The following is a 12276-nucleotide window of genomic DNA, read 5'->3' on the forward strand; positions in this document are numbered from 1 at the left end:
CGCCACTCTCTTACTATAGCCTATTACTCTGGGGCAGTGGCAAAGTTTTTCACGTCAAGGACCCCCAAATTGACACTAATTAGCCCCGCGGACCCCCATTTGAAAATATATGCCAGGGACCCCCCATAGGAGAAGATTTTTACGGCTCTAGCAGTGATTCTCAACCATTTTAATTTCAAGGACCCCCTCAGTTTGACATGCATTAGTCTACATACATACGGACCCCCATTTAATGGCATTTCTATCTCTGGGACGCCCAATCAATGTTAATGTAACTCTGAGTGTACAAATGGAACCAAATGGACCTGTTGGTTCCATTTGTACACTCTTAGAGTTATACAGACCCATAAGGGTCCATTTGGTTCCTAACTATCATTTAGCTGGGGACCCCCTGGAACTCCCTCAAGGACCCCTGGGGGTCCCCGGACCCCACTTTGGGAACCACTGGGATATGCGATCTTGTGAATCTCTCTCTCTCCGCCAATGAAATGCAGGGAACGCTTGAACGACGCAACCGGCGTGTGATCTGATTGGTCGGCTCGCGGGCTCAGCGCTTTCGGGTTGTGAAAACAAAACAAGTACAGTTGTAGTCTTTTTTTTGTAGTATTATTATTAGTTTTAAACGTTATTAAAAAGCTCTTAACGGTAGCTTTACAAGTTTACATGAACTGTGGTGAAGAATGAGAGGAAATGTCAAACACAAGAAGGTGAGAATGTTTTATTATTATTATCAGTTTTAAGAGTTTTACTTTTACCGTAAATCCTCAAATACATTCCTTCCTTCAATAACCCCCCCCCTATTAATTACCGGGGGGGGCGTTGAATTTAGCAAATAAAAATCCTCCTTATTCTTTTATTAGCCGGTTATTTGTTTTTGTTTTGTTTTTTTCTGTTACCTTCCTGCTCTGGCTGGCTGTCAGTGTCGTGGTGGAGTCGTGGACAACACAACAACAACAAACTAACAGACAAACTTCGGGAGAGATTAGAGAACGCCACTATAAGCACTTTGCATGGCTATACGGACAATAAAACGAATTAGCGCAGCAGTCAGTCTGATAACTGCGGAGGAGGGAGGAAGCAAAGCAAAGCAAAAGCAAAGTTACTATATTTACCCAGGGTATCTGGGCTAAGCTCAAGAACTTGTTTCCAGCCAGGCCCTGCTCAGGAGGAAAGCAACGTTCGTTCGTTCTATTCTATATTATAAAAGATAGATCAGCCCCATTCAGTCTTCTTCTTCTTCTTCTTCTTCTTCTTGTGGGGTTTATTGGCGGTTGGCAAACAAATCTGTGCATTACCGCCACCTACTGGTGTCTTTATTCATCCTACTTATTGGATTCCTGAGTTACCTTACCACAACAAACCTATATTCTATCAATCAGATTGGTTACTCTCAAATATTCAAAAAGGTGCCTATAGCACCTGTCTCCTGACACTTTTCTTAGTATATTTACTAAGTCGTACCTTTCTTTCATTTCTGCTAAATTCTCCCTTAACTGTCTTCTTTCTCCTTCATAAGCTCTACAGTTCATCATCACATGCTCAACTGTTTCCTCCTCCCCACAATGATCGCACCTCCCTGTGTTGTGTTTTCCTATCATAAATAATGCCGCATTTAGGCCTGTATGTCCAAATCTTAAACGTGTTATTACTGTCTCTTCCCTTCTGCTCTTTCCTGCTCCCCTCTCCTCTCCTACTTTCCTCTGAATTCCATAAAACCATCTTCCCTTCCTCTCCTCCTCCCACCTCTTTTGCCATCTCTCCTTCATATTTCTTTTAATAATGCTCTTTCCCTCCATCTTACTAACTTTCACTGCCATCTCGATGTTGCCACAGTTTGTCGCCTCCTTTGCCACCTTGTCCACCTCCTCATTTCCTCTCACTCCAATGTGTGCCGGTACCCACATAAACACCACTGTTAAGCCCATCATCCCTATCCTATATAAGATTTGTTTTATTTCTATTAGAATGTCCGGCCTACTTTCTGAGTTGCTGCACTGAAACTCTGGGACACAAAATGCCACTCCTACCTTACTGTCTGCCCTTTTTGACCCATCGGTGTACATCTTTACATATCCGTAGAATTCGTTAATATACTCTTGCACGACCCAGGAATTACACACAAACTCTCTGTCATTGTCTCCACCAGGCCGAAGGCATGGGGAGAGAGTATGTTTTGTTGTCTCCACCAGGCCGAAGGCATGGGGAGAGAGTATGTTTTGCACTCCGTCCGTGTGTGTGTGTGTCCGTCCGTCCTTCCGTCCGTCTGTTACCAGCTAATCTCCGGCACCGTTAACCCGGTCGATGCCAAGCTTTGCACACACACTCCCTGGATGCCAACGATGAACCTCTGCCCTGCATTTTCCAGAACGGCCTGTTATAGCGCCACCATGAGGCAGCTTTTCACATTTTTTACCTAAAACTGCACCGATCTGCGTGAAACGTTGCATGCACACTCCCTAGAGGCCAAGGACAAACCTTTGACCTGCATTTTCCGCATCTGCCTTTTATAGCGCCACCAGGAGGCCGACTTTTGTAAAACACATTTTTTTATATTACTCCTCCAGATTCTGTCCAAAAATCTCACAAATCGTTACACAGTATCTCTATGGTCATGTGCTCAAGTCGGATCTGTCCGATATTTCATATTCCATCCTAATTGGCTATAATTGGCTTTCACCGTTTGCAAGATTGCCCCGTTTTGAACAAAAGCCTCAAATCATGAACGCAGCATGCAATTTACGTGAAATCTTTTTCTTACTAGGCTGAGGAATATAATTATATCCCACCCTTTTCACATTGGCCTGTTATAGCGCCACCAACAGGTTGATTTTTGCAAAACACATTTTTGGAACAAAATGTCTCAAGTCATCCAATTGCTATCAAAGGCAAAACATGTTTATATTACTCTTAAACATTTTGCCAAACATCTCACACAGTCCTATCCTCCTGGTGGAGACCTGCATGTGCCCAGAAGGGCACTTTTTCTAGTTGTTCTTCCTATCCAAAATGGTCAAATCTACTTTAGCATCCGGCAGAACCCAGGGAGGGACTGTTGGCCATGGTACTGTTGGACTAAACCAGAACCCAGGGAGGGACTGTTGGCCATGGTACTGTTGGACTAAACAGAACCCAGGGAGGGACTGTTGGCCATGGTACTGTTGGACTAAACAGAACCCAGGGAGGGACTGTTGGCCATGGTACTGTTGGACTAAACAGAACCCAGGGAGGGACTGTTGGCCATGGTACTGTTGGACTAAACAGAACCCAGGGAGGGACTGTTGGCCATGGTACTGTTGGACTAAACTGTAGGTGTTCAATTCCAATTTATTTTGCCCTCTGTACTGCTGTCCATCCAACATTTCCGACCTCCTTTTCCTCTTTTTCCCAGCTATGCTTTAAAGTGTCTTGAGCTGGATGCTCCTCACTATGCCCTTGCAAGTGTACCCAGTAATTCATTGACAGTTGCATTTGCATCCTTCTCAAATCAATGGGCATAGCCCCCATTTCCACCTGCAGAGCTGCTGTGGGCGTTGTTTTGAAACCTCCTGTGCATACACGCAATGCACGATACTGTATAACATCTAGCTTTTTCAAATGAGTCTCTGCTGCGGCCCCATACACCACACTCCCATAATCTATTATTGCTCTGATTAGTCCATTATATATCGCTTTTAATGCCATTCTATCCGCCCCCCACTCTCTTCCCACTAGACATCTCATTGTATTTATAACCTTTTTGCACTTGTCCACAACTTTCTGAATATGTATACTGAATGTTAGTCTCTCATCAAACCACAGTCCTAATAACTTAAAATGTTTCACTCTTTCTATATCCTGTTTGTATATGCGTATCTTACTCTCCTCTCCCACTCTTTTCCTGGTAAAGAACACTGTTTTTTCCTACCGAAAACTTGAAACCCCATTTATAAGACTCTATGTACTGCCTCCTGTAGCTTCTTTACAATTAACTGTATGTTTTCCCCCCTCCTCCAAATTGCCCCATCATCCGCAAACAAAGAAAACCCCATACCACTCTCTACTCCTTTAAAGACATAATTTATCATGATAGAAAACAACAGTGGACTAACTATGCTCCCCTGCGGACTTGCGGAGTTCCATTCTCTATCCTAAATTTCCCTGACAAGCTCTTTCCTACTCTTACCTGTATTGATCTCCCCATTAATTCTCCCTTTAACTCCTAATTTCCTTAGTCTGATCAATAGTCCTTCTACCCACATCATGCCATACGCTTTCTCAATATCGAAGAACACAGCTACCACGCTTTCCTTGTTTATCTGGGCCTTCCTGACTTCATGCTCCAGACATATAGTTGGGTCCATAGTGTTCCTTCCCTTCCTAAACCCACTCTGATGCTTTGCTATATACCCTCTGCTTTCCATGTAATACGTTAGTCTTTCATTTATCATCTTCTCCATTACCTTACATATATTCGATTGATTGATTGAAAAATGTATTAACAGTTTGCAGAATTACAGTACATTTCAAGCACAAACTCAATACAAAGGCTGTTAACTGTGAGTGGACGACCCAATTAAGCATTACACTTGTTTCCAATAGGGTCCACCATGTTCAAATCATCAAAAACATTTAGAGACGTACAAATAGACACTTCTATATAGACAGAGGACAGAACAGGAATTCATCATAAAGGAGGTAAAAAGGGAAAAGAAACATATACAGTGAGGGGAAATAAAGGGGTGGGCGGTGGGGGGGATTCACGTTCAGCTCCGTTAATTTGTTTGTTTTCCTTGGAGGAGCTGCGTTGGGTCCCCAAGTCGGCTCCGTGGCCGTACCTTGAGTTGGCTGTGTGGCCGTGACCGTCTCTTGTGTAGATGTAAGTGCAATGGGCCTATACTTATCTGGGTTTGAACTATCCTTCCCCGGTTTGGGTATTGGAACAATAACCGCTTCCTTCCAACTTTCTGGTAGTTTGCCCTCCTTCCAAACTTTGTTGTATAACTCCAATAACACTTCTTTCGATGTATCACTTAGGTTACTTATCATAGCAGATCTGATCCTTTCCTGGTGCTGTCATCTTTGTTTTCCTTAGTGCACGGTTCATTTCTGCCATTGTAAATGCCTTGTTCAATAAATCCTCATTTTCTTCCTCGTTTTGCATTAACTCTTCATTTTCTGCTAATGTAGTCTCCCTTCCTCTTTTCCCTTCCTCGCTAATATTTCTTGAACTATGCACTTTAACAAATGCCCTTGCTAGCATCTCCGCCTTTTCTTCTTCCTTCATTGCTATTATTTCCCCTTCCTTCTGTTGTAATCTAAGTACTGGACGCTCGTCTGGTTCTGACAGACAGGTAGTGTGTGCAGGCCGGGTGGTGTGTGATAATCCTGTTGAAGTATTCCTTCGGTACGGCGACTGCGGCGGCGGGTACCCGGGAGAACAAATTAACGAGACACGAGACAGTATCACGCTAAGGTTCACAAAGTTTATTACACAAACAGGAAACATATATAGTGCTGGATCATAATGACGTGACAATAAGATATGAGACAGAAGAACGTGCCTACTGCAGCAAGGCTGACCTTGCTGCCGCCTAGATGTCTCTCGTAGCCTATCTATAAAGTATGCTACAGTACCGGCAGTACACAATACATATCAAGTACACTGTATCTCAAGTTCAAGTACATAGACTAAGATGTACTGTGCATGGGCTAATATCATAACACCTTCAAAACCGGGTAGCCATATTCTCTCTTGACACCATTCATCTTTTTAATCATGCCCCAGATCCGTCCAATTTCCGTTTCCCTTCCCACCGAATTACAGAACTCCCTCCAACAGGTTTTCCTTGGCCTTCTAATACATCTCCTTACATCTGCTTGGCTTCTCTTATACTCAATGAGATTCTCAAAACTATGAGTTCCTCTTAGCATTCTAAACGCTTTGTTTCTAGTCTTGATTGCCTCGCCGCACTCTTTATTCCACCAAGGTACCATCCTCTTTTTCCCTTTACCTTCTCTCCTCTTAATTGTCCCCTGCAGATTCTAGCATGGCTCTGCACACAGACACATTTAACTGATCCACATCTTCTCTTACATCGACCTCCAACATCTCTTTCTCACTGACCTCCATAAATGCCTCCCAATCTGCATTACTAAAGGCCCAATTCCTCATTCCTTCTGTGTTGCACTTTTCAATTGTCAATTCAACTCCAGTTATTATGGGATAGTGGTCACTGGTTTCTTTTCTTACTTCCCATGTACATACTCCTGCCAATGAATCTGTTACTACTGTGAGGTCTAGTGCTGATTCTACTCCATTGCTGACATTTATTCTTGTCCCTCCCCCGTTGTTTAAACAACCCATACCCTTATTGTCTCCTCTATCACTAGCTCCTCTATCACTTTCCCGTTGTCATCCGTTTTCCTTCCTCCCCATAACGTGTTGTGGGCATTAAAATCCCCACACCAGATAGCCTCTTGCTCTTGTCCCACCCTCTCCAGTTCCTCCAACTTCATTTTCTCACATGGATTGTATAAGTTAACAATCGTCATTTTCCTTTTATTAACCCAGACCTCTATAACAATGATCTCTAAGCTAGTTTCAGCCTCCATTGGGACTCTCTCATATAGTATTCCCTCCTTAATAAACGTGGCACATCCCCCTGCCTGCTGCTTATTCCTATCCAGTCTAGCCGAGTTATAGCCTACAATTTTGAAATCCAAGTGTGATTTCATCCATGTTTCCTGTATACACATAATATCTGGTTGCGAACGCAGTGAGCATTTACTATGAGACCCAGCAGATCACGTCTGTGTGTGTGTCTGTGTGTCTGTGTGTCACGCTGTAACACCACCCGCCCACCACCAGAGGGCGCAGCTGTATCACACACAAAAACACACACACACATGCACGCACGCACACACACACACGCACGCACGCACGCACGCACGCACGCACGCACACACACACAAAAAACTTAACTTAAAAAAAAAACTTAAAAAGGAAAAACGCACACACACAAAAAACTTAACTTAAAAAAAAACTTAACTTAATAAAAAAACTTAAAAAGGAAAAACGCACACACACAAAAAACTTAACTTAAAAAAAAAAATTACTTAAAAAAACTTAAAAAGGAAAAACGCACACACACAAAAAACTTAACTTAAAAAAAAACTTAACTTAAAAAAAAACGTAAAGAAAAAACGTTAAAAAAAAAACCTAAAAAAGAAACACGCACGCACGCACACATACACACCCTAAAAAAAAACTTGAAAAAACATTTAATTTAAAAAAACTTAACTTAAAAAAAACCTTAAGTACGTAATTTATTCTAATTGTTGTTATTGCAATTTACGAGCTGCGTTCGCTTCCCGCGTTTGCGCGTCTTACTTGTTTAACACTTAGCTGCTCTATGTACCTCTTAAACTCTTGCCCGTTTGATACTAAGCTCCTGGCATTCCAGTTTGCAAGATGAGGAACACCATGACTAAACTACTTAGTAGGACCCCCATTTTCCTTTCCCAGCTCCTCCTGTACCATATCTGTCGTTATACCCTCTGTTTTTAGGTACTCTATTGCTGCATCCACTACAGTCTTGATCCTATCAGTTCTGGACCCAAGTTGTTGCATCGTTACATTTATAACCTTTGCAATGAAGAATACAAAGTTGGCTTTGTCCACCATTAAAGTCTCCTTGTTCACGGCACACTTGTGCGAACACTTGACACTCACTGGCTTTGGAACTGTCTGAGAAGAGGGTTCAACACCCACAGCTGCACCACTTTGTGGTCTGTTTACTTGCTTTACTGCTTCAGCATTATGATACCTTATTTTGAATCTTATACGTCTGAACTTCTTTGGCTTTAATCTGTGCCCCACATCCCTGGTATGCAGCACTGTGTTCTGTTCTCCCCCACAGTTGTAACACTTAGTTTCGGCATCTGCCTCACACTTCCCATAGTCATGTTCCCCTGCCATTGACATGAAATATTGAGCACCACTGATATAGAAACATAATGTTTTTCAGAAAACTGTCAGGATTTAGAAGACATTTTTTTTTAATTTCGACGTCAGGTCTAAATGGGTCAATCTGTGTGCTGTGCTGCATTGTGATTGACAGGTGGTGTCATCAGGGAGGTTGACTGGAGGGGGGAGGGCCCAGCCAATCAGGAGACGGTGAGTTCATGACATCACTTTCGTTCTCTACGTTTACATTAAAACCATTGTGTTTCTCTCCATTAAAGGACCACTTCACCACTTTTCAACCTGCCTTCATTATAATTGGCGCTCACTAATGTTCATGATGGAATACCACCATTTGTTTCTACTCTGTCTCAATTGAATTCAATTCAAAAGAGCTTTATTGGCATGAGAAAACATACGTTTACATTGTCAAAGCAAGTGTCACAATTCAATAAAAATCTGTTGAAAATGGGGAAAGTATATACAGTTGGCATTGTGTAAACATAAAGTATATACAGTTGGAGGTACAGCATTGTGTAAACATAAAGTATATACAGTTGGAGGTACAGCATTGTGTAAACATAAAGTATATACAGTTGGAGGTACAGCATTGTGTAAACATAAAGAGTGTGTGTGTGTGTGTGTGTGTGTGTGTGTGTGTGTGTGTGTGTGTGTGTGTGTGTGTGTGTGTGTGTGTGTGTGTGTGTGTGTGTGTGTGTGTGTGTGTGTGTGTGTGTGTGTGTGTGTGTGTGTATGAACTCTCAGGCTGACCGGGGGTCAGACTAGTAACTAGTGTGTGTGTATTCCCAGGCTGACCACCGGGGGTCAGACTAGTGTGTGTGTGTGTGTACTCTGAGGCTGACCACCAGGGGTCAGACTAGTAACTAGTGTGTGTGTACTCTCAGGCTGACCACCGGGGGTCAGACTAGTAACTAGTGTGTGTGTGTATTCTCAGGCTGACCACCGGGGGTCAGACTTCAAAGACGCTGCTGTGTTCTGACCCCGCCTACTCTCTGTACTCCGAGGACTCTGAGGACCAGGTAATGAGGCGCGCAGCACGCACACGCACGCACGTGTACACACACACACACACACACACACACACACACACACACACACACACACACCCACCCACAAGTTCACGGGTACAGGAAGCCATCGCCTCCATATATGTTCGACTAGTGACAATTAGCACAGACACTGACCAGCATGTTGCCAATAAGAAACCTGTCTCACCCAATTATCCTATAGAAACCTGTCTCACCCATCTCTCCTATAGAAACCTGTCTCACCCATCTCTCCCCAGGTAGCTGTCACCTATAGAAACCTGTCTCACCCATCTGCTGTCACCTATAGAAACCTGTCTCACCCTCTCCCCAGGTAGCTGTCACCTATAGAAACCTGTCTCACCCTCTCCCCAGGTAGCTGTCACCTATAGAAACCTGTCTCACCCATCTGCTGTCACCTATAGAAACCTGTCTCTCCTATAGAAACCTGTCTCACCCATCTCTCCTATAGAAACCTGTCTCACCCATCTCTTCTATAGAAACCTGTCTCACCCTCTCCCCAGGTAGCTGTCACCTATAGAAACCTGTCTCTCCTATAGAAACCGGTCTCACCCTCTCCCCAGGTAGCTGTCACCTATAGAAACCTGTCTCACCCTCTCCCCAGGTAGCTGTCGCCTATAGAAACCTGTCTCACCCTCTCCCCAGGTAGCTGTCACCTATAGAAACCTGTCTCACCCATCTCTTCTATAGAAACCGGTCTCACCCTCTCCCCAGGTAGCTGTCACCTATAGAAACCTGTCTCACCCATCTCTTCTATAGAAACCTGTCTCTCCTATAGAAACCGGTCTCACCCTCTCCCCAGGTAGCTGTCACCTATAGAAACCTGTCTCACCCTCTCCCCAGGTAGCTGTCGCCTATAGAAACCTGTCTCACCCTCTCCCCAGGTAGCTGTCACCTATAGAAACCTGTCTCACCCATCTCTTCTATAGAAACCTGTCTCACCCATCTCTTCTATATAAACCTGTCTCACCCTCTCCCCAGGTAGCTGTCACCTATAGAAACCTGTCTCACCCATCTCTCCTATAGAAACCTGTCTCACCTATAGAAACCTGTCTCACCCTCTCTCCTCAGGTAGCTGCCATCCACAAGGGTCTGGATGGCTGTGCTGCCTTGCTCAACGGCCTCCTGCAGGCGGAGAGGGAAGGTATGCCTGGCGTCCTGTTGCACAAAACACACATTAACCCTCTTATGGCCACCCTAATTAACAGTGGATTGGTCCTTTAATCTACATGCACTATTCATATGTTTAATACCTTCTACCTGCACTATTCACATGTTTAATACCTTCTACATGCACTATTCATATGTTTAATACCTTCTACCTGCACTATTCATATGTTTAATACCTTCTACCTGCACTATTCATATGTTTAATTAACAGTGGATTGGTCCTTTAATCTACCTGCACTATTCATATGTTTAATTAACAGTGGATTGGTCCTTTAATCTACCTGCACTATTCATATGTTTAATACCTTCTACCTGCACTATTCATATGTTTAATACCTTCTACCTGCACTATTCATATGTTTAATTAACAGTGGATTGGTCCTTTAATCTACCTGCACTATTCATATGTTTAATTAACAGTGGATTGGTCCTTTAATCTACCTGCACTATTCATATGTTTAATACCTTCTACCTGCACTATTCATATGTTTAATACCTTCTACCTGCACTATTCATATGTTTAATACCTTCTACCTGCACTATTCATATGTTTAATTAACAGTGGATTGGTCCTTTAATCTACCTGCACTATTCATATGTTTAATTAACAGTGGATTGGTCCTTTAATCTACCTGCACTATTCGTATGTTTAATTAACAGTGGATTGGTCCTTTAATCGACCTGCACTATTCATATGTTTAATTAACAGTGGATTGGTCCTTCTACCTGCACTATTCATATGTTTAATTAACAGTGGATTGGTCCTTCTACCTGCACTATTCATATGTTTAATTAACAGTGGATTGGTCCTTTAATCTACCTGCACTATTCATAGGTTTAATTAACAGTTGATTGGTCCTTTAATCTACCTGCACTATTCATATGTTTAATTAACAGTGGATTGGTCCTTTAATCTACCTGCACTATTCATATTCATATGTTAATTCGTCATTTTAATGCCAATAGAAAAAATCGGTGACATACACACTATATCTCATTCTGACAGTATTATACCCATAGTATTATACCCAGTCCTGATGGTGGCGGTAACTTCACCATTATGCCGATTTTGACCAAATAGAGCGGTGAATCTGGCGATATCATTTCCTGTAAACAGAACATCAACATCCGCTATCTTTCTGCACTGTGTTACACAGTCAGATGTCCCCGATGCTAAACTATCATCGTTTATTTTAATAACTACGTCAAATTAAGCTCTAATCAAGCCCCAAATATCGCATTTTACGCAGCGATGCACATAAAGCACGCGAATGCGTGCGATGCACGGATTTCGTCCGGGTTTAGGTAGATTACATCGGCCATTAGCCAAACTAGCCAAATGTTGCTACATTTTGCTACATTAACCCATTTAAACCAGACGTCGAAATTAAAAAATTGTCTTTTTAAAATGTATGATGTTTCTATATCAGTGGTTCTCAATATTTCATGTCAAGGACCCCAAAGATTATATGTAATATCTGAAAATATGTTGTTCCAGGAACCCTCCAGAAGCAAACTCTGAAAGAATATATATATTCAAAGATTTGTTTTATTCAAAGATTTTCACGATTTTTCAAAAATAGCAGACCTACAAGTTCATAGCGCGGCACTCGATGCCATCTGATTGGTTGAAACGGCTTTGTAGCCGTGCCTTAGACCACGATATAGGAACAGCTAATCTGGCATTTAAAAAAATATTGTGTAATATTGCTTAATTACACATTGGTTAAATCCATGATTGACCACACACACACACATTTGTAATGGACGGTTGAACCGTGTGCGTGCGTGCGTGGCTGCGTGCGTGCGTGCGTGCGTGCGTGTGTGTGTGTAGATGTGAAGTCTAGTGTTTCCAGACCAGTCGGTTCATCAGTGAAGAGACGAGACGCAGACGGCAAGAAGACCTGCAACAAACCGCCTAAAAAAACAGGTGTGTGTGTGTGTGTGTGCGCGTGTGTGTGTGTGCGTGTGTCCGTCCATCCATCTTCAACCGCTTATCCGTAGTCGGGAGTCGCGAGTGTGAAAAATGCTTGTCTGTGTGTGTTTGTCTATTTCTCGGAGAACAGTAAAGAAAATAAATGAATGTAAAATAAATAA

At 42.7% G+C, this 12276-nt stretch overlaps 1 protein-coding gene across 1 annotated transcript in view; it reads left to right on the forward strand.

The window, feature by feature from the left end:
- Positions 1 to 537: 537 nt before the first annotated feature.
- ccdc14 (coiled-coil domain containing 14) overlaps positions 538 to 12276 on the forward strand; it is an 18753-nt gene continuing 7014 nt past the window's right edge. Inside the window, exons 1-5 of the mRNA XM_079495139.1 lie at positions 538 to 707; positions 8100 to 8155; positions 8898 to 8982; positions 10081 to 10153; positions 12014 to 12109. Of these exons, the coding sequence (XP_079351265.1) occupies positions 681 to 707; positions 8100 to 8155; positions 8898 to 8982; positions 10081 to 10153; positions 12014 to 12109 (337 nt within the window). The 5' untranslated portion in view covers positions 538 to 680. The remainder of the gene's footprint in view (positions 708 to 8099; positions 8156 to 8897; positions 8983 to 10080; positions 10154 to 12013; positions 12110 to 12276) is intronic.

Source organism: Electrona antarctica (genome assembly GCF_951216825.1).
Source record: "Electrona antarctica genome assembly, chromosome: 24".
Taxonomy (NCBI): Eukaryota; Metazoa; Chordata; class Actinopteri; order Myctophiformes; family Myctophidae; genus Electrona; species Electrona antarctica.